The sequence below is a fragment of the Balaenoptera musculus genome, chromosome 13, assembly GCF_009873245.2.
Source record: "Balaenoptera musculus isolate JJ_BM4_2016_0621 chromosome 13, mBalMus1.pri.v3, whole genome shotgun sequence".
NCBI classification, from domain to species: Eukaryota; Metazoa; Chordata; class Mammalia; order Artiodactyla; family Balaenopteridae; genus Balaenoptera; species Balaenoptera musculus.
In genome coordinates, this window is record NC_045797.1 from 69,750,802 (window position 1) to 69,773,896 (window position 23,095).

At 47.7% G+C, this 23,095-nt stretch overlaps 1 protein-coding gene across 3 annotated transcripts in view; it reads left to right on the forward strand.

Annotated features, from left to right (window-relative positions):
• Positions 1–2,217: 2,217 nt before the first annotated feature.
• Positions 2,218–23,095, forward strand: part of OTOF (otoferlin) — an 89,036-nt gene continuing 68,158 nt past the window's right edge. For all 3 annotated transcript variants that reach the window (XM_036874087.1, XM_036874088.1, XM_036874089.1), the window contains exons 1-2: positions 2,218–2,296; positions 19,347–19,405. In XM_036874087.1, coding sequence (XP_036729982.1) covers positions 2,218–2,296; positions 19,347–19,405 — 138 coding nt within the window. The remainder of the gene's footprint in view (positions 2,297–19,346; positions 19,406–23,095) is intronic.

Consider the following 23,095-nt stretch of genomic DNA (forward strand, 5'->3'; position numbering starts at 1 on the left):
AGCAAAAGCCAATCGTGAAAAGGTCTAGTGAGCGATTTACACTTGTCCCAGTTCTGCAGCTCAGTCCCTCCTGTGAATCCAGGGTTGGGCGTTTGCCCCAGAGAGCAAAGCTTCAGCAGGCCCAGGTGAAGTTTCTTGGTCGTAGTGCCTCCCTCCTGTAAGTGTTCGGTGCCCACACCCAGATTTCTCCAGTGACCTTCACACAGCCCTGGGCCACATGTAGGGCAGGGTGGGGCCTAAGGTCTTTAATTGACGGGGGTGGCGGGGGTGTGATGACAGACAGCCTCCAAGGCGCCAGGCTCTTTGTGTCTTGCCCCCCACCTGTTCCCCGGCTCCCCCTACAGCAGTCTTGGTGTCAGCAAGCACCTCTGCAGTGTAGCCTCGTCCGTCACAATCTCACTTCATCTGTCAGATGAGAGGTGTTATCTTCACAGTTTGACTCTGTCAATGGCAGCTGATGAAGACCTCAGCTTCCAGAATCCTCAGAAGGCTCTCTCGGACAGATGACAATGGAACCGGCGGGGGCACAGGCTTCCAAGAGGTACAAGAGCAGGAAAACTGAGGCCCGGGGAGGAAAAGGAGCTGAAAGGGGATGAATGGTTGCAAATGGGATGCAAGACCCTCCACCCATCCTTCAAAATGCAGCCACTTCTATAGATTTCTAAATTCTCCATGCAGAATGTGGGCTACGATAAGAACAACATTCATAAAAGTTGTAAAAGAACAACCTTTAGTTCTTTAGAACAACTCCAGGAAGGTGGTCCTAAAGACCCCCATCCCCAGACAAGGTCCGGTGCCCACTCCCTCTCCCCATTCATGGATTCCAAGCTGATCCACCCATGGACCCTTCGTCCTGGGTTCTGTGTGTCTGTGTTCTAGTCCGTTTGCCTCTTCTGCTTGAGGGCTAGTACTTATCATGTTCATCTCTGAGTCCCCAGCACCTGGTACTAGAAGTTCAGTACACATTCAGTGAATAAGTGTTATACTAAGAGTTACCCAAATGGGTAATAGTCAGGAGAGTGGAAATTAAAAAGTGGGATCTGGCTTAGGTTTCAGAAGGGTCAGTGGCTCAGCCAAGGGGTGCTGTGTGCTGGCCGGATGGAATTGCTACCATTTCATAGATATGGAAACTGAGGTTCAGCAAAGTTCCAGGCTTTGCCTAGGGCAAGTTCAGGGGCTTTCTCCTAAAGATGCACAGGTCTCTAGGAGGCCTCATGAAACTCACCCCCTTCACGAGAGAACATCCAGAGGGCCTAGGGAGGAGATGGATTTTTTTCCCTGTAAAGCCTCTGAGGCCTTCGCAGTCAGGCATCTCCAATCACGATTAGCCTGGCCCCTGAGCGCCCCCCAAGCAGCACCTCCATCCTCCCAGATCCCAGGGAGTCAGGACCCGGCCTCTTGGGGTCCTAATCTCCATGAGAGCAGGTGGGAAAGTACATTCCCTTGTCCTCTTAGGGCTCCCATTTCTGAGGCACCGGTCACCAGGCACAGCCTTGATGTTATCCAGTAGGTGCTGATTTTCCAGCTGAAGGGCCCTGGGCTGGGATTTCTACCTAGCACAGTGTGACCCATCCAGAGCATGCAGGCCCCCTGAGCCTGGTGGGCACCAGCAGCCCCGCTGGCCAGCTTGACTGGGGGGGAGGCACCCTGAAACACCAGTGCGACAGCTCACCTTCCTGTGCACGCAGATCATAAAGTTCCTTCTCCCCTGTGGGAGGGCTGCCGCCCCACACCCAGCCCACCGCGCTCATGCCCACTCCCATCTTCCCACTCCTGGTGGCAGAAGAGCTTGCCTGGCAGGCCCTGTGGAGGGGGAGGGCAGGCCGCTCTGCCCCAGGAGCTGCGAGAAGACACCTGAAGCTGGGCCGTCCTTTATCTGGGAGCAGGCGGCTGCTGAATAATGAATTCAGACTGTCTGCCCTGCTAGGCTGCACACGGGCGCACGACACACACACGCGCACACACACACACAGATACACACACGCACAGACACGCACACGCTGGGCTGACAACTTGGAGGGGTGGGGGTTGGCCGGGCTGTGAGTCGCTGGAAGGAGCGGCTCGGCTTGGTTGCCTTGGTCTCTGTGGGCAGCATCGGAGGGGAGAGGAGGCGGTGTGGGAGAGGAGGGAGGCATGTGTGCCGAGCGCCTTCCATCCGCAGAGCTCGCTCCTTCCCCAGCTGCTCCCGCCTGGCGGTACCCAGGCTCCCGCACCAGCATGGCTCTGCTCCTCCACCTCAAGACGGTCTCCAAGCTGCGGGGCAGGGGCGACCGGATCGCCAAAGTGACTTTCCGAGGTAGGGACTCTCCTGTCTTATGGGGACCCCAGCTCTGGGCTGACGGGATAGGGCAGGGAGGGGAGGATGGATTGGAAAAGTTCTAGCAGGGTTGGTGCGATGAGGCTTCTCACGGGTAGCCATCTGCCCCTGGCCTGACTAACCATTGTGATTTCTTGAAAATCAGGGTCCCCCACGTTTCCATGTCTGCACGTGTGTCTCTCCCTGCACTTGCCAATGTGCCAACCAGAGGGTTGTGGAGTCCTCTGCCTGCAGGAGGTCCTGGGGAGGCAAAAGTGAGGACCCCCACCCCAGGGCTCAGGGGCACCCAGGGCTGAGGGACCCAGCGCTGCGGAGTCTCCCTGGGCCCCCTCCTCCTCTCCCTCTCCCTCCTGCAGGTTGATTTCCTTGGGCACAGAGTGGGGGTGGGGTCTACAGCCTGGAAGACCCGGGGGGCTCCTAGAAACCAGCATGATGGGGATACTGTTGGCTTCTCGCAGGTCTATCTGTGGTCAGGGATCCTATGAGCCCCACCAGCCTCCCTCTCTGTTGGTTCTCTTCCTAGCCTCCTTCCCTCTCACACACCCGGTGACCATTTACTATGATCTCTGTGCCAAGGCCAGGGGCTGGGCATGGCCCAGGCCCTGCCCTCAATGAGCCCACATCCACTGGGACAGGAGGACCAGTGGGCAGACAATAGGGACAGGTGTGTGATACGATGAGGATGGGGACGAATGTAGGGTGCAAGCTACAGAAGCAGCACCCTGACCCAGGCTGGGGGCAGGGTGGTCAGGGAAGGCTTCCAGGAGGAGGTGACACCTCAGCTGAAACCCAAGGGAACAGCAGAAAGGAGCAAGGTGAAGAGGTAAGAACAGAGCAGACAGACAGGACAGGATGCCCAAGATCAGGAGAGGAGCTGGGACACGGGAACAGAGAGATGCTCCATAAGCCTGGATCCCAGGGTAGGTGCGAGCTGAGGCAGGAGAGACAGGTAGAGCCGAGGAGGCAAGGCTGCCTTCACCCCGGGGAAAGTGGGCAGCCCCTGAAGGTTTTGAGCAGGGAAAGACAAGGCCAGGCTTCCCTCTGCTTTTTACCCACACACCTCTGCCTCTGTCTGCCCACAGCCCAGCCCCCTGGGCCAGGGGCATGTCTGGCAGCCTTTGACCAAAGGCCAGGGTGCTCCTCACTAGACATGGCCCTTTCTCCCCAGAGAGGGGTCTGAGGGTGGGGGCGGGGTGGGAGAATAGGGGAGGAGCTGAGAGAACCCACCAGATTAAAGGGCAAACTGAGCATCAGGGCCCAGGCTGGACACACGTCTGCACCTGCGCCAGGAGGGAGAGGTGAGACCATGGGGCAGCCCTCTCAGGACCTCTCCAGCAGCCGCCGGGGCACCCACGTCACCCCCTCAGTCGGGCCAGCTCTGGGCACGAGGCCCTGGGTTGTCCACACTGTGGCCTGTTGTGCGTAGGGACAGGCAGAGGTGGAGGGGATCGCGGTGTGCGTGCAAGCAGGAGGGAGAGGAATGGGGGCTCGGCTGCCTGTTGCTTCCCACACCCGCCCAGACTGCTTTCTCTGCAGCACCCTGGATCTCCACGTGCCACCTGCCAGCTCGTGCTGCCTTTAGAAAAAGCAAGTGTGTCCTTTCATCTGTGACACGTGTCCCCGTGGTGGGCAGATAGCACAGTATTTGGGTCTTTAGCTACAGGTCGCCGTGTTGTTGCTGCCATGACAGAACAGTCCCAGGCTGCACAAACCAGTCCCATTTGCAGGCAGAAAAACCAAGGTGTAAAGAGATCTGTATGGCCTTAGTGGAGGGACCGAAGCACAGTGGCCCCACTTCACAAGACCTCATCCCAGCCCTGGTTGCTCCACCCTGAAAGCCTCTTTATCCCCTCCTGGTGAACTGGGGTTGAGCACCTTGTCTATCGGATGCCCACCTGTTTCTTTGGGCAGTGGGGCTAGTCCTCTAGCCTCAGTGGACCACACAGGAATTAGCCTATTTGCAACCCGTGCCCTCTGGACTGAGTGGAGAAATCCACTTCCAAGCTCCGCATCTGCAGCAGGTGACCGTAGGCAGAGCTCCTGCGGAGGGGGTTGGGCAGCAGGAACAGGCAGATGGCAAGCAGGTTTCCAGAAAGAGTCCTTTGCAAGAACCAGAGATGCCCCAGCCATTCACCTGCTGCTGCCAGCAGTTGACAACTATAGATGCCCCAAAAGACCAACACTAACTACAATTCAGAGGGAACAGACTCACTCTAGAATGTTCCACAGCGTCTCCTGCACACACAACCACTGGTGTCCAAGCAAGTACCCTGCAGGGAGAAATGAGAAGCCAGTGAACGGTCACAGGGAGATGCTGGCCCTGAGCTCCCCGAATCCCTTGAGTGAAGCTCAATGCCAGGTGGGGTGAGGGAGCACCAGGTGAGTTACTCGTGGCCCAGGTAGACCAGATCAATTGGTTGAAATAAAGCTTGACTTTCTGTGCTGTGTGATACAGGACACTTAGGAAAGAGCCCTATGGGGTTGTGGTAGAGAAATCTGTAGATATGGGGTCAAAAGCCCTGGGTCCTACCTGGGTTCTTCCACTTACTTCACCTCTCTGACCCTCAGTTTACTCACCAGTAAAATGGGTACAATGATAACATTCACTTCATCAGGTTGCTTCAGTGAAAAAAATAGGTATGAAAGAGTTTTGAGGAAAGAGCATTTAAATGACCGATGTGTTTGTGAGACAACTGTTTCACTTCTACTTGGGGCAGCTGCTGGCTTTTGAGTCATCATCTCTCCAGCCCAGCTTCCTTCTGTCAGCCAGGAGTGAGGAGAGAGGGCACCGTGCGAGATATAAAGCGGGGAGGAGGGCACGCCTGAGGGGTTCCCGACCTGTGCCAGGAGCAAGCAAATTGGCCTGGCCTCTGCTCTATAGGGACCCCCAGCTAAGATGTTCCACAGGAACCCAGGCCTGGGGCAGACCACCCCTGAGACCCCTGCTCCCATGTGGGCTGGGCATGCTCCAGCTTTGTCCCCGGCCACCCCTCTTTTCCCTGCCATCCCGGGTCAGCTGGCCACCTACCCTTCGGCTCAGCGCACACCGGCCAGCTCCATCTGTAGCTCTTGGTTCTTACTGCTCCAACAGCCACTCTTAACCTGGTCCTCTGGTCCTGCCCTCATTCGTTTGTTCACTGAATGTGCTGATATCTGTGGACAGGCCTGGAACCCTGGGGGGGAAGAAGACACAGCCCCTAACCTGCAGTAGTCACAGCCCATTGAGTCAGACAGGAGACACCAGAAGGCCTGGACCCCAGTCCCCGTCATTCATGTGGACCACAGGGCCTCGGGGCCTCCGCTTCCCATAAGCAAGATGGAGACCATGGTCCTCATTTAACGCAGAGGGCTGCAGCCGGAATCCGGAGCGGGCTGTCTGGGAAGGAGCCATCTTGCCTGCAGGTCACTACTCAAAGGGAGGAAGTGTTAGCTTAAGCTGTCCTTTTTCAACTCCTGAAATAATTCCCAGCATCCATCATAGAGTCACGGAAGGCAGAGTGGGAAGGGCCTCTAAGATCCTCTAGTCCAACCTTCTGCGCACTTCTCAGCCCCATCCAAACCCCCAGTCACGGGTCCCTGGGCTGTCAGGGAACCAAGTGACAGTCTGGGGCCAGCCTCCTGATCTTCCTTTGCTCTCCATCCCTGAGTTTTCTTGCCAAAATACCAGCTTTGGGGACTCAATGGGTGAGATGGGTGATCTCTGGAGGCTGGCTCTGATCTCCACATAATTCGCCTGACCCGGTAATTGGCACGGAGGTTTGCTTTATCAAGGCTCCCCCCTTGGCCCAGCTGACTTTTCCTCTTTGTTCCCTCCCCACACCACCCACTGGGTTCTCACTACACTGAACTTCCTGCCATTCCCCGAAGATGCCAAGTCTTCTATACCTCCAAGCCTCGAGACGTCATATTTCTTCTGCCATCTCCACCTTGAGAACTCCCGTTAATTCTGTGCACCCTTCAAGGCCCAGCTCAGCCGTCACCTCCTCTGTGGAGCCCTCGCCCTCCCTTGCAGTACTGCGTACACGCTCCTTCCACCCCTCAGCTAGGGCACTTTGCAGTTCAGAAACTGCCCCAGTTTGTATGCTGTACTAACCTCCAAGCGCCTTGAAGACAGGGATCTGATCTTAGCTCTCCTAATTGAGCCCTATGCTGAGCCCTGGGCCAAGTCATCAAAATGAATACGAAACGGCATGTCTTTGAGGTACTCACTTGTTAGTGGGTTTAAATCCTTCTTCCTCTGTGACACGGTCACTCTTTGGCTCAGTGTCCTCAACTGTGAATGTCCCCGCCCCCAGCTGTCTATCCAAAGGGGATCAGGAAGTAGAGGAATCAAGAATCCTGGCCCTACCTCCCTCCATTGACCTCCCAACCCAGGGGATCTTTCAGGGCCCCAGAGGGAGGCTGACTTCATCTTCTAGCAAATGTTGGGGAGTCCAGCTGTGGTCCTCAGGTGGGAAGCAAGAAAGGCTACACAGCTCCCCCGCCCCTCCCGCTTCATGGCACATGCTCTTTCTGAGCATTGCTGCCTAGGACACAAGGTACAGGGTGGGGCTTAAAGGAACCAGGCTCTCACAATCTGATAGGGGAGAAGATACGTGCGCAGACCTAATGGAGAAACACTGCCAGACACAGAGGGCCAAGACGCACTTAGGGGCGGGGCGTAAACTGCAACACGTTCAGAGGATGGCCGCTTGCTCCCAGCTGCAGAGATCAGGGAAGGCTTCGTGAGAAGGCAGAGGACGGGGTAGAGGAGGCGGGGAGGAAGCCCTTAAGCTGGGTCTTGAATAGCTGCTCACACACGTGGAGATGCGGAAGGAGGGGAGAGGAAGGGTTGCTGGCGGAGGCAAGGCCATTCTGGGTGAGGGACTGACAGGACCAGAGGCCAGAGGAGGGGAATGCCACTTAAATACGATGGCCAGGAAGCCACTAGGTTTGGCTGCAGCAGAGGCTGCAGGTAGTAGATGGAGGTTAGAGAGCCTGGAAAGGAGCGCATGGCCGGGTGGGTGACTGCGTGCTGGGGAGGGGTTGGGGCCCCCGCCTGGGCACTGAGGACAAGATTCCCCTACTCCTGGCTGCTGCAGGGACCACCTCAGGCTCCAAATTAGATTTATTTTCCCATTAAAATGGGGGAACTCTCCGCCTTGGTGAGAAATAGGATTTCTCTCCGGAGACTTCTCTACCACCCCCGGTGAAGGAGGCAGAGTACCCCTGTGTCCCAGCCCTGAGATGCTCCTGGGATGCCTGGACCTGCCTGTGCACTCCAGCCCCGCCCAGCACCTCCTTTCTGGGAGGATGTGGGGTGGGTGTTGCCCCAGTGAAGGCGGCAGACAGAGGGAACCCTTAGGACAGCTTCTGCAGTGCACGGCTGGCTGTGGACACAGCTCTGCGCTTTTGCGGTGCCCGAGGGATTTACGCCACAGCCTCCACTCTTCCGAGCACTCCCAGGCCCCTCATCACCGGGGGAGTGGATCTTCTGTGCCTAAAGCCCTAGGAGGTAAATATCCTCTTCCCCCGGGCCAGAGCAAGCCGCTGCAGACCTCGGAGAGCAGCAGAGTGTGCTGAATGTTCCCCAAGCTTCTCCTGCTTTGATGAGACAAGTGTGTTTTCATGATATGGAAATGACCATATAACTGTCTTCTGCTACAAACGACCCTCAGCAAAAATGCTGTTGGGAGGCAATGTGCTCAAGAACAGACTTGCAAATAATTTCCCTGAATTGCAAAGTCTTGGTTATCTTACCCACCTTTACTGATAACATAAAAGCTATATCCCTTCCGCCTACTCCCATCCCTGGGTTTGATCTTTTTTTTATTTTTAACTTTTTAGAATGGAAAATCTAAAATATATACTCGAGTAGGGAGACTAGTATAAACGCCCCCAAGTTCTCCCCATGCAGTCTTTTTTTTTTTTTTTTTTTTTTTTCCCCATGCAGTCTTAACAGCTGTCAACTCATGGCCAATCTTGTTTCATTTGTACCCCTTCCTACTCCCACCCCCCAAATAATTTGGAAGTAAATCCCAAACACCACACCATTTCCTCTGTAAATATTTAGTATATAGCTGTAAAAATCAAGGACTCAAAAAAAACCCCACATATTATATCACTCCTAAAAAAAAATAAATCCTTAATACTATCAAGTATTCAGTGATCAGGTTTCTGATTATCTCATTAATGTCATAAACTCTTTCCCAATTCATTAAAAGCTATATTTTAATGTGTTTTGTAAGTCAAGTATTTAATCATTCATTCACTCCTTCATTCATCCAGGTGATAATATTCATCACGGACCAGTTATGAGCTAAGTGCTATTCCAGGCAATGGGGTGACAGCAGTCAATGAGACAGACAAGGTCCCTGCCCTCAAGGGGAAGCCAGTCATTGCACAAGTCACTATGAGTGGGATGAGTATTCTGGAAAGAGAGGTACAGGTGCAAGTCAGCACGAGGCAAGAGAAGCCCGCTCAGACCAAGAGCTCCAGAAGCTGCCCTGAGCGGATGAGTCAACGGGATGAAGCTGGAAAAGTGCACAGGCCCAGAGAGGAGATCTTACTGAGCAGGGGATGGGCTGATATTGAAACACCCTTGAGAGAGGATAGCATTTTGGCAGAGACAAAACTCATGAAAGGCCCCATTCCAGGCAGAGGGGCTACTATCAGGACAGATGTGATGGTGTGGAGCCGTGTCAAGGGCTTGGGGAGCAGGGAGTGCTGGCAGGGCCTGGGGTAGGAATGGGGTGGAGGGGAAACTGGGCTCAAACACAGAGGGTCTTCAGTGTCGCACTCTGGAGTTTGAACTTTGCCTTGTAATTGAGTGGGAGTCACCAAAGTTCTTGGCAAGAGGATGGGGTGGGAAGATCCGATTTGGGGATCTGGAGGTCAGGACCTCAGGCCAGGAGCCCAGGGAGGGGCAGTGGTACAGGCAGAGGGTTGTGCCTCAGAAGGGGGGCTGTGGGTTTGGAGAGAAGGGGTGACATCCGTTCAGAGGAGGAGGCAGCTCTGGGATTGGGAGTGAGCAAGAAGGCAGGATGAGGGTGCCACTGGATTTCATACTTGAGTACCTGGGTGGGCAGTGAGGCCACCAGTGAAGCCGGGGCGCCTACAAGGAAGAGCAGGTTTGGGGGGTGCCCACAGGTCATTCTAGTGAGAATGTCCCCCAGGAAGCCCGAAATTTGCCTTGGTACCCTGAGTACCCAGGAAAGTGTTTGGAATCCAGTGGTTTGGGAGTCCAGGTGGCAAGTGAAGACCTAGGAGAAGGCGAGGTATGCCTGGTTCTTACGGGGCTGCTTTGGGATCAAACGAGAAAGTTGATATACATGAAAGGTTCTACAAACTGTAAAGTGCTGTAAAATGTAAGGATTATTCTAATTAGGACCCCTCATGCTGCAGCCTTCTAGAGAGACAGAAAGAGAGTAGATTGTGACCCTGGGGATCCCATGGACCCAGGGATCTGGGGGGGTGGGCAGGAGTTCTCCTTTGGACTCCTGTCAGTTGCTGACACCCCAAATTCTGCCAGACATGGAGATGATAGGGTGAAAAACACCTGGAGCCGTCACCATCCAGGTGGGCTCCTCCAGGGCAGGCACCTCACCAGGTTCCCTGGGACCAGCTCAGTGCCTGGCACGGAACAAATCTGAAACAGAAGCAACAGGAAGCAGCGCGGCCTGCAGGTGTGGCAAGAGCGGCCAAGCAGCTAGCAGCAGGGGACCCTGCAGCCCCTGAGCCCGGAAGCACCTGGCAGTGATCTGTTTCTTCCACCGGCAGTTCCAGAAAGGTCTCCTGAGACGGAGAATATCACATGATCATCTTTACCTTTGGCCTCCTGTCTGCTTCCTACCTGGACGGATCCATCCCTGAGAGCCTGGCTCAACAGTCTTTGCTTCTATTTTATTTTTCAAAACAGCAGGGCTCATCAACTTAGCTGGAAGTCAGTTTTCACTCACTGGCTTTTCTTTAAAAGCCAAGGTTTAAGATAAAGTCAGGACTGCAGTTTTTTTTGTTTGTTTTTTTTAAGGATTTTTTTTTTTTCACACACACACACACACACACACACACACACACACTGTATTTTATTTTTACAAGAGATAAATAGACTGACACCAAGCATTGTACATGGATGACCACAACAAAAGCAACAATGATTGCAATTACCAAACATGAAACACACTCATACTATGTCATAATATCGACATTCAGTCCAGTAATCCTCCACTGTAACAGCTCCTTTACTTTGCAGTGAAAATTGATTTGTATATTCTTTGAGGACTGCAGTTTTAACAATATTTTTTTACCCCATTTAAGGATGTAAAAAGAGTCACGCTCCCGTCATGCTTCATTATATTCCCAGTGCCTGACACGGAGAAGGTACTCTGCACAGCTCATGGATCACTGAGACCACGAGCTCCTCCATCTGTCACAGAGGAGGAGAACCTAAGAGGCAACAGTTGCTGAGAGTGTGGCTCGTGCTTTCCTAGGCTCGAGTAGAAACATCACACTCTCTCTCTGCCTCAGTGCCTGGGTCTGAAAGATGAGAAACAGCGCCATCAGTTAGTTACATGGCAAAATCATTTTGAGGCAGCACCTGGAAGGAAGTACAGGTTTGAGCTGAGCCAGAGAGATGGAGTTTATAATTCCTGCCCTGTCCCTGCCTCTCAGATGAATCCCTCACCTAAGACTGAGTTTCCACTGTATCCCTGGTTGTTAACAGGGTGAGGGAAGGGGAAATAAGTGAGTGGAGGTAAGAAATGATATTTGAATAAGATTTGTGGAAAGCAACAGATGAGAGATAGATGGGGCCTCCACCTAGCTGAGAAGTGGGGGAAAAGGGAGGGACAGCCTCCCCTGTGGGACGCCCGGTGACTCTACAGAACCCAAATCTGGATCTCTGAGGTGCTGGTGATCTTTGGAGAGCACACTGGTTAAGGAACGTAAGGAATAGCTGTTTTCCTGGACAACTCTTTTTCAATTGAATTTCTTCATTCTACTGTCCCATGAACTGTCATTATAAAATTGAATAGTATGTGTTCCTCACAGGGGGAAAAAGTGTTATTACAAGAGAGAATCACAAACAACTAAACAATAAAATCATTAGGGACATAGATTTGACAACATCATCAACCACATTGTCCTAATTGGCATTTCTAGAACATTTCACCCCAAAACTGAAAAATACACATTCTTCTCATATACACATGGAACACTTATCAAGACAGACCATATGCTGGGTAATTAAACAAGTCTCAATACATTTCAAAAGACTGACATCTTACAGAGTATGTTCTCTGATCCCACTGGAATTCAATTAGAAATAAATAACAATAAGAGATCTTTAAAAGCTCCAAATATTTGGAAATTAAACAATACTCTTCTAAATAACCTAAGGTCAAAGAGAAAACAAAAGCAAAATTATAAAATATTTCTAACTGGATGTTAATGAAAATACTACATATCAACATTTCGTTTTAAATACTTAGAGCAGAAAAGAAAAATGCCTACAATCAATGATCTAGGTTTCTGCCTTAAGAAGCTGCTAAAAGAAAAGCAAAGTAGGGACTTCCCTGGTGGTGCAGTGGTTAAGAATCCGCCTGGGGCTTCCCTGGTGGCGCAATGGTTGAGAATCTGCCTGCCATTGCAGGGGACACAGGTTCGAGCCCTGGTCTGGGAAGATCTCACATGCCGTGGAGCAGCTGGGCCCATGAGCCACAGCTACTGAGCCTGCGCGTCTGGAGCCTGTGCTCCGCAACAAGAGAGGGAGGCTGCGATAGTGAGAGGCCTGCGCACCGCGATGAAGAGTGGCCCCCGCTCGCCACAACTAGAGAAAGCCCTCACACAGAAACGAAGACCCAGCACAGCCAAAAATAAAAATAAATAAATTTAAAACCACTGCCTCTTCCCTTACACCATGATGCAGTCACATAAAAAAAAAAAAAAAAAAAAAAAAGAATCCGCCTGCCATGCAGGGGACACAGGTTCGAGCCCTGGTCCGGGAAGATCCCACATGCCACGAAGCAACTAAGCCTATGTGCCACAACTACTGAGCCCGCGTGCCACAGCTACTGAAGCCCGCACGCCTAGAGCCCGTGCTCCGCAATGAGAGAAGCCACCACAATGAGAAGCCTGCACACTGCAACAAAGAGTAGCCCTTGCTCACCACAACTAGACAAAGCCCGTGCACAGCAACGAAGACCCAACGTAGCCAAAGAAAAAAAAAAGAAAAGAAAATTAAACCCAAATCCTAAAAACATTATGCTAAGTGTAATAAGCCAGGCACAAAAACCACATATCATATGGTTCCATTTGTATGAAAAGGCCAGAATAGAAAAATCTATAGAGACAGAAAATGGATTAGTTGTTGCCAGGGGCTGGAAGGAGAGAATAGGGAGTGACTGCTAATGAGTATGGGGTTTCATTTGAGGTGATGAAAATATTCTGGAATTAGTGATGATGGTTGCACAACCTTGTGAATATACTAAATCTCACTGAATCATACACTTTAAGTGGGTGAGCTTTATGGTTTTTGAATTATGTTTCAATAAATAAAAATAAATACAATCTAAAATATTAAATCCAAGGATAATAAAAGGAAAGAAATAGAAAACAAACAACAGAGAAAACTAACAAAGACAAAAGTTTGTTCTTTAAAAAAAAATTAATAAAATAGGTAAAGTGGAGCTTCCCTGGTGGCGCAGTGGTTAAGAATCCGCCTGCCAATGCAGGTGATACGGGTTCGAGCCCTGGTCTGGGAAGATCCCACATGCCACGGAGCAACTAAGCCCGTGAGCCACAACTACTGAGCCCACGTGCCACAACTACTGAAGCCCGCGTTCCTAGAGCCAGTGCTCCGCAACAAGAGAAGCCGTCTCAATGAGAAGCCCACGCACCGCAATGAAGAGTAGCCCCTGCTCGCCGCAACTAGAGAAAGCCCGCGCGGCAATGAAGACCCAACACAGCCAAAAATAAATAAATAAAATAAATAAATTTAAAAACAAAACAAAAATAGGTAAAGTGTAGCAAGACTGAACAAGAAAAAACAAGAAAACACAAATTACCAATATCAGGACTGAAAGAGGGGATATCGCTACATTAAAAGGGAACTGAAGGAATATTATGAATAATTTTATGTCAATAAATTTCTACAGCACAGATGAAAGGAACAAATCCCTTGAAAAACAACTGACCAAAACCAACACAAAAAGAAATGGAAAACCTAAAGAGCCCAGTATCTATTAAAGAAATCAATACAATCAAGTTTGTAATAACAATGATAATGATGATGATGATGGCAGTGGTGGTGGTGATAAACTGCTTTTCCGTAAAGAAAACTTCAGGTCTAGACAGCTTCACTGGTAAATTCTAGAAATTATTTAAGGGAGAGATAATGCTAATCTTACGCAAACTCTCAGAAAATAGAGAAGGAAGAACACTTCATAATTCATTTTATGATACCATAATCTGATAAAGACCTTATACAAAAAGAAAATTAGAGCCCAATATCCCTCATGAACAAAGATGTAAAAATCCTTACCAAAATATTAGTCAGTTGAGTAGCAATATATGAAAGGGGTAACACATCATGACAAGTGAGCTTTATCCCAGGAATGGAAGGTTAGTTTAAAATTGGAAAAATAATGACTGGCTAGAACTCCAGTACAATGTTGTATAAAACATGAGGTGGGAGTGGACAACCTTGCCTTGCTTATGATATAGATATAGAAATGGCCAATAAACACATGAAAATGTGACCAACATCATTAGTCATCAGAGAAATGAAACTCAAAAACCAGAATGAAATACAATATCACATGCACTGAAACGTAAAAGTCTGACAATAACCAAATGTTGGTGAAGATATAGAACATTTCTTTTACATTGTGGATGGGATTGTAAAATAGTATAATCACTTTGGAAAAGTGTTTGACAGTTTCTTCTAAAGTTAAACATACACCTATGCTCTGAGCCAGTGATTCTGCTTTTAGGTGTTTCCCCAAAAGAAATGAAATGATAGGTCGACAAAAAAACTTTTGCAAGAATGTTCACAGCATCTTTACTCGCAACAGCCTGACAATGAAAGCAATCCCAAAAGTATGAACAAGAAGATGGATCAGCAAATTGCAGTCTATTCATACAACTGAAATTGCTCAACAATACAATTAAATGAATTACTGATATATACAACCATGTAGATGAATCACAAAAGCATTACATTGACTTCAAGAAGCCAGATACACAAAAGTACATTCTGTATGCTACCACCATTTACACAAAGTTTAAAATCAAGAGTTAGAAATCAGAGCAGTGGTTTACCTATGAGGGGTAGAGACTTACGGAAAATGGGGGATGAGGGAACATCTTGAGGAATAGGAATGTTCTTTTTTTAAAGTTTTATTTATTTATTTTTGGCTGCACTTATTTGCTGTGTGGGCTTTCCTTAGTTGCGGCGAGCAGGGGCACAACTTTTCGTTGTGGTGCATGAACTTCTCATTGCGGTGGCTTCTCTTACCGCAGAGCACAGGCTCTAGGTGCACGGGCTTCAGTAGTTGTGACACATGGGCTCAGTAGTTGTGGCTCGCAGGCTCTAGAGCGCAGGCTCAGTAGTTGTGGCGCACGGGCTTAGTTGCTCCGTGGCATGTGGGATCTTCCCCGACCAGGGCTTGAACCTGTGTCCCCTGCATTGGCAGGCAGATTCTTAACCACTGCGCCACCAGGGAAGCCCAGGAAAGTTCTTGATTGACGTGTCTTGATTGTATGGTGATTACACAAGTACAATATATGCATTTATCAAAACTCACTGAATTGTGCACTTAAGATTTGTGAATGTAAGTTTTACCTGGTTAAAAAAAGAGCTAATCATACGTAAAATAACTAAACTTTAAAAAATATTATACAAGATGAGGTAGAAAATTGTTCCTGATTATATACTACTAAAAATAAGCTACAAAATGTGATCCATAATAGAGGAAACCATTTTTATATTTAAGACACAACTTAACTGTCAAAAGAAAAAACAGGACTCTTTAGTAGAATAATAGCCATCTTTTAATTGGGTAATGAGCTACGTACCAGGTGTATAAGCACTATCATTTTCTCCATTTTATGGATGAGGAAACTAACACAAAGACCAGTTAACTTCTTCAAGAGCACAAGGTCCGCAAGTGATGGAGCTGGGCTTTGAACTCAGGCAGCCTGGCCCACAAGCCTTAACCACTGTCCCGTGGCCCCTTGTGCTTGTAAGGGGCTTGATGCTTTACTCAGACTTTCACAGCAACAGTCTCTTGCTGACCCTCACAGTGGTTCCTGGATGTAGGCTCGTCCAGGATAATTGCCGCCAGTTTAGAGATGGTGACTCTGAGACCCCGGGGATGGAATAGCCAGCCCCAGGCCTCCCAGCCTGAGCCGCAGCAGCAGGCCCCAAACCTGACTAAGCCTGGCTTTTTTTCTGCACACAGGGATGCCTGGGGCCTGCTTCCCCACGCTTGTGGGAGTAACTGGCCTTCGAAAAGGAACAGGCTGATTGGAACTGGGGGGGAATGAAAACTGCAGGGCCATCCTCTTGAGGTGCTGTGGAGGAACAGGGGGAGAGCAGATGCTGGGGACGTCACAGCATTGCAGCAGGGAACGGCTGATTGCCAGGCCACCCTCCATACAGGCCATCCCAGGCACTGCAGACAGTGAGGTCTGGCTAATGTTAAGTAACGCAAAGAAATAATAGTGACGGGTCTGAGTCACAAGCAGAGTGCTTTGCACTATTTCTCAGCTCACACTAGGAAAAGAGTAATGTCAGGTACTGATACAGCCCAGAGGGCTAGGTCCTGGGCAAAATCATCATGTCCCTGAAGCTTGTCCTCAGGACACTGTCTTTCCCCTTAATGGTCCACTCCCCCCACCCTGTGCCCTCTTAGGACCCCCCAGTCCAGGTCTTCCTTCGGGGAGCTGCTCCCCAAGGGGAGGCACTTTTCATTCTTCCCTTCACCATCAGAACGCACTTGTCCTGTGTCCCACTCCTTCCGGGCTCCATTCTCTGCTTCATCCTTCCAAACCTTTGCTCACACCTTTCTCTGCCTGATGTCGCGTCGTCTCTCTCTCTTCCCCCCAGTGTCTCTGCATTTCTAGATTCCATCTGAACTTCCAGTGTAAATGCCCATGGCTCTATAACACCTGCTTTGATCTGCTAAGTTGAGGTCACTTCTCTTTTTCCTGTGTTCTCAATTTATTTATACTTTTTTTGCATGCCAACGACCAAATTTTGCCTTACGTACTAGCCTTTTACATGCTTGACCTGTCCCCCTTCTGGATCGTAATAAGATTCTTCAGGCAGCATCCCGATTCTAATTATCTTTGTACGACTGCTGGCCCACCCTCCTCCACGGCCAAATGTCTGTGCTGACCCAGCAGAAATAGAAGACCCTCTTGCGTGTGGGAATGAGCGAATGTACACCAGCTCACAGCCCAGTCCCTATACGCTTGCCCGTTCTCAAGGTCTGGCTCTAGCAAGGTAAACTGTCTGGAAGAGAGAGCTGTTTGGTGCGGATGGGGACGTGTTGTACCCTTAAGTCACATCACATGAAAGCTAGCACTCCATCCTGCATGAGACAAGAACATCATTTAGGGGAGTAGTAGCCATATGGATATTGTAAAATGGCAAACAACATACAACTGACTTCGATTAAGCTTTGGACTTCTGGATCCCTCCATTTGGGTATATCTGATGTCATGGCACTTATAACAGTGTGATCACAGAGTCTGCTATTCAAACTTCATTTATCGACTCAAGGAGGATTTTATTTCAGACCAAAGAGCTCAGCTATCCCATGAGCCTCCGAAGGAACGAAGGATGCTGTTCAATTTTCCCCAGTTAATCTCCTGCTCAGTCTATCCACAAAAGCCTCTCCACAGCAGGGAACAGGCTATTTCCTTTCTCTCAAGACTTATTCTCAATCTCAGTGGCAACAAAGGTGATTGGATATTGGGATTTTAAATGGTTTTGTCTGAAAGTCATTTAATGTGGAGCTGAAATGTCAACAAGACTGGTATTGAGTAGAGTAGATGTTAAGTGGAAACGAACTTGAAACGAGAGATGGTGTGAGTAATCCCCACTGATAATTTGGAAGGGGTGACAGAGGTCCCCTGGCTCTGCCCTAATGAATAGAAAAGGACCACTGGAATGATCCCTGTCACCGTTTGTACAAATCCTCCTAAAAAGTGGCTGTCCAAAAATGCTTAAGGACATTCTGTTTTCTTAATAAGTTGTCCTTTCCACCGTTCTGCGCCATTGATTTGATTTTTTTTAATTTATTTTATTTATTTATGGCTGTGTTGGGTCTCCGTTTCTCTGCGAGGGCTTTCTCTAGTTGCGGCAAGCGGGGGCCACTCTTCATGGCGGTGCGCAGGCCTCTCACTATCGCCGCCTCTCTTGTTGCGGAGCACAGGCTCCAGACGCGCAGGCTCAGTAATTGTGGCTCACAGGCCCAGCTGCTCTGCGGCATGTGGGATCTTCCCAGACCAGGGCTCAAACCCGTGTCCCCTGAATTGGCAGGCAGATTCTCAACCACTGCGCCACCAGGGAAGCCCCGGTTTGATTTTTTTTTTCAGCAAACCTTTTTTTTTTTAATATCTAGAGGTAAAATTTAGCTCATCCTGTTTGACAATATTCACCATATTTAAATCCCCAGGGCCTGAGGCAATGAGGTTTTACTGCTTTTCAGAACAGAGCCCTGATGTATAAATTTTGCAATGGCTGATTTCACAGTATTTTACATCTTTTCCAACAAGGCTGTAGGAAATACACAAGCAGGGGAAGGTTTGAGCTCCAGTGGCTTCATGCATATTTGAACCCTGTGATACCATCTTGGACTGTCCCTCCCTCCCTCCCCTCTGACTGGGTTGCTCAGTTTCACTCCAGGAAACTTGAACACAGCCATATCCAAGCTCATTACCGTTTCCCAGGATGAAAGGGCCTTTGATTATTCAGGCTTTCCTTGGGGAAGCCCCAGTGCACAGATATGCTCACCTGATTCTCAATTTGTATTGCATGTTGCCTGGGGGAAAAATTAAAAGAGGCTCAGGCACCATCCCTCATGCTTTCCTCTCCTCCCCTGGCTGCCTTGGGATTTGTCGTTGAGATTTTTCTTTTTAGTTTTTTGTCTTGTTTTGTTTTGTCCCTGGCTAGTGCTAAAGAATCTTTCTTTCCCATCTGTCTACTCCACATCTATTTTCTGTGTCTCTAGCTTTCACTTTATAGCTTCTTCCTCATTATCTTGGTTGCAACCCCTCCCCATGTGCCCCCATCTTCCAAATACAGACACACACACACACACACACACACACACACACACACACACACACACACACACACCCTTCCTCAGACCATCCACCTGACTCTGGCATCAAACCCCTGGCCTCCTCCTTGTCAGCTTCATACTGAACTAGGACTTGCTTCTAAATTCTAAAAACCAGGCAAGCCCTGGATATCCCCGCACCAATCCTCTTATAATACAGGTGAGGCCACCAAGGCCAGAGGAGAGAGGTGGTTCCCAGGGGGATGGACCCCCATCACCAAGGAGCATCAGGGCAACTCACTCCAGTGCCTCCCTGGCCAGGCGCTGGTCCTGCCAGATCTCCCGGTGTTTCCAGGGGGAGAAGAGCACACCGTACTCCCCCACCCCTCTCCTGGGTCCCCAGCCTGCCCGCCGGTGACAACCCAAACTAACCCTCAGAATGAGACTGAGTTCAACCTGGAGGTAGCCCTTCAGTGAATGGTCCATTGGTTTAGGCTGGTGGGGATTTAAAAGCATTCTTTTTTTCAATTACAAAAGTGAAGCACAGTCATCGAAAAATGTCGAACTCAAGTGTATACAATAAAAAAATCAAAGCATGCTGCTTTCAATATCTTCTCACTCCCCCTGCCCACTGATAACCACTTCTAAATGGTTTGAGATCTTCGTCCATTCATATATATAAGAATTGAATTTGGGAGCTTTTAAATAAACAGCTTACTGTCCAGGGAGTTCTGACTATAATTTCCTCTATTCCCCACCAGGGCAATCCTTCTACTCCCGGGTCCTGGAGAACTGTGAGGATGTGGCTGACTTCGCAGAGGTAGGATGCCCTTGGGGCAGCCCCAGCCCAGAGGGGAACCAGCAACTCCCTGCCTACTGGGGGCCTGCTGCTCCCACACCCTGGGGGGCAGCCTGCCCAGAGCTCCTTGCTTCCTGGGAGGAGGCAGTGGTGGGAGCTGGGGAGGAGCCTTCCTGACCCCTCCACCCAGGGCCCCTCTCAGGGACCTCTGTAGAGGAGAGCCCCGTGCAGAGCGTCTGGCACAGAGAAGGGCCAGCTGGGCCCATCCAACAGGCCTGGAGGGGCTTCCCTGTTCCCCGGGCACATGGAGGGCCAGGCTAACCCACCTTCCAACAAATACAGTCGCACACGGACCTCACCCCTTCCTCTCCAACAGCTAGTGGGCTTCCTGTGGCTCCGCAGGAAGCTTTTTTGTTCTTTTGAACCTCAGGCTCAGAGGGTTGAGAAAATCATTTGCCTCCGTTTATGGCACGTTGTCTCATTGGTCCCTACAAGGTCCCCTCTTGTTTTTCAGTGTGTAGGTAGGGATGGATGGATGCACGCATTCTCTCTTATCTCCGTATTCTTTCCCTCCATAGACAACCATTCTAATGTGCTTAATGTGTGTCATCTTTTAACTTCCTGTGTGTTCTTACAAAATTGGTATTGTTATCTCATAAGCATATAATTTATGTTTACCTGCATGGTGTCATGTTAAATATTTCCTTTTGTTTCAGTGAGCACCATTTTTAAATTCCATCCATTGCTATGCTAATCTGTTGTTTCTACAGTACTCCATGGGACACATCCAACACACATTAGGTTGACCAACCATCCTGGGACTTGCCTGAGATTTAGGGGGTTCCTGGGACACAGATTTTCAGGGCTAAAAGCAGAAAAGTCATGGTCAACCCAGGGTGAGTTAATCACCCTACCCATTTCGCCTGTGCACCCACCCCCCATGAGGAACTCCTAGCTTGCCTCCAACTCCCCACCACCAGAGATGCTATGGATATTCTTATGCATATGCCCTTTGGGCTTCTGTAAGTATTTATCTGGGATATACACCAGGGCCAGGAATTGCTAGCTCATAGGCTATGCATACACTTAATTTGACCCAGGACTGTCATGGTTTACACTAACAGTGCCTGTTTTCCACATCCTCATGTACACCTGGTGTTATACAGCTCTCTGATTCTCACCAGGCTAACAATGATACCTCATTGTTTTAAAGATACATTTAAAGGTTCCTCTTCTTTAAATTGCCTGTCCATATTCTTGGCCCTTTTTTCCTATTGTTATAGCTGTCTTTTCTTATTGGTTTGCAAGAGCTCTTTGTATGTTCTAGATACCCACTCCTTGTTGGTTTAAGATATTGAAATATCCTCTCCCAGTCTACCACCTATCTATTAACTTTGTCCCTGGTGCCCCTCATTGACTAGAAATTCTTAATCCTGGCGTGTTTCCAAGTTTTGTTGAAGAAGTCTATATACTCTTCTTGGTTACAAATATATTTTCCTACATTTTCTGATTTTATAGTTGTATCTTTTATCTTGTATGTGGTTTTTGATAGGGGTCCAGTTTTATTTTTCTCTATAAAGGGAACCATTTTTGCTAACATCAGCTTGCAAAGCAAGCAATCACCTCTTCCATTTATTGTATGTTGAAGTCTATGTCTGAGTCTTCTATTCTATTCCTTTAGTCTATCTGTCTATTCTTGAACTTACCACACTGTGTTAATTAATATGGCTTTTTAAAAATGTCTTAATATCTGATGAGGCAAGTTCTTTACTCTTTTTTTTTTTTGAAGTTTGTTTGAAGTTTGGTTTTTTTTGAAGTTTCTTTGACTCCCTTTTCACTTTCTGTATGTCTTCTTGAACCAATTTTGGATTTTTACATTTTTCTAGGCATTTTTACATTTCATCTGGGTTTTCAAATTTATTACTGCACATTTGATCATACTGTTTTAAGATTGTTTTAAAATCTTTTTTGTGCCTAAAGTTATTTCCCCCTTTTTATTCCATATTTCATTTATTTGTATCTTCTTTCTGTTTTTCTTGGTCAGTCTTGCTAAAGATTTGTTTATCTTATTAGTCTTTGTAAAGAACCAGCTTTTGGCTTCATTAATCTCCCCTACTGTGGCTCTCCATTTCATTGATTTCTGCCCTTTTCTTAATTATTTCCTTTCTGTTTATTTTATTCTACTCTATGGCTCTTTTCCTAACTTCTTGAGTGCTAAGCCTATTATTTTTAACTTTTCTTGTTTCTTAATAAATGTATTTGAAGCTGTAAATTTTGCTCTATATACAGTTTTAACTGTATGCTACAAATGTTTATATATAATGTTTTCACTATTATTCAGGTTTAAACTTTTACATTCCTTTATGATTTTCTTCTAAACCCAAGAGTTATACAATAATATGTTATTTAGTTTCCAAATACATGTATGAAATTATAGCTCCTTATTTTATTCATTTCTAGTTTTATTGCATTATGATCAAAGAACAGAGTCTGTATGGTATTGATCCTTTGGAATTTACTGAGACTTCTCTTATGACCTAATTCATGGTCATAAATGCTCCCTCTGCTTTAAAGGAATTTGTTTAGTGTGGGGTTCTATCTGTAGCTCAATATAAGCTTGATATTATATAAGCTCAAGCTTATTATTTATATTATTTAATTCTTCAAATGTTCTGTTTATTTTTCTCTGCTTGATCTATCAGTTTCAATAATGACTGTAATAAAATCTACTGCTACAACTGTTGATTTATATATTTCTCCCTGCAGTTCTGTCAGTTGTTGCTTGATGTGTTTTGAAACTGTTACTAGTTGCCTTTATGTTCATTATGGCTATATCATCTTGCTTATTTTTCCCTCAACCGGCACTTAATATCCTTCTTTGTCTCTTATGTTGTTTTTTGCATTAATTTCCATTTTGTCAGATATTAAGATTGCTATCTCAGCCAATTTTGGTTCGTTTGCCTGGTATATCTGTTTCGATCCTTTTAATTTCTTGGTATATCTTTTTTCATGTTCTTATCTTCAATAATTCCGTTTTTAAAATCAAGTGTGTCTTCTTAAGGCATGGATTATTAGGTCTTGTTTTCTTACCCAATGTGAGAGTCTCTCTGTTTTAATTGATTAGTTTTACCCATTTACCTCTACTGTAATTTCTATTATTATAAGGCTTATTTCTATCACCATCTTGTTTTATATTTTCCATTTACTGTACTTTCTTTCTTTTTTTTCCTATTTTCCAGCTTTCAGTTGGATAGATTGAGTTTCTTTTGTTAGTTGAAAAGCTATGTATTCTGGTTTTGTTTTCAAGGTAGGTAGTCAGCCTTCCATACTTATGTTTATGTTCTCCTATTGAGAGCTCAAATAAATAAGTAATTATAATTTCTCCTAACATGACAAGTACCTTAATACTCACTTGTGCCTCTTTGATTTCCCCAACTCAGCCCACATCCTCATGCTGATATTGACTAGATTAGAATTTTAATTCTAGGTTCTTATGAAGGTGTGTTCTCTTTTTCCTTTATTTGTGCTAGCCTTCTTTGTTCTTTTTAAAGACAACGATAGTCTTTACCAAGATACTTAATCACCTTTATTTCTCATATCTCTTGAAGCATCTCTTGGAATTGTTTTTCTTCTTATTTGAGTACCTCCTCCAAAAGTATTTTTCATTTGAATCTTTATGTGGCAATCCTTCTAAAGCTTTGTAAATCTGAG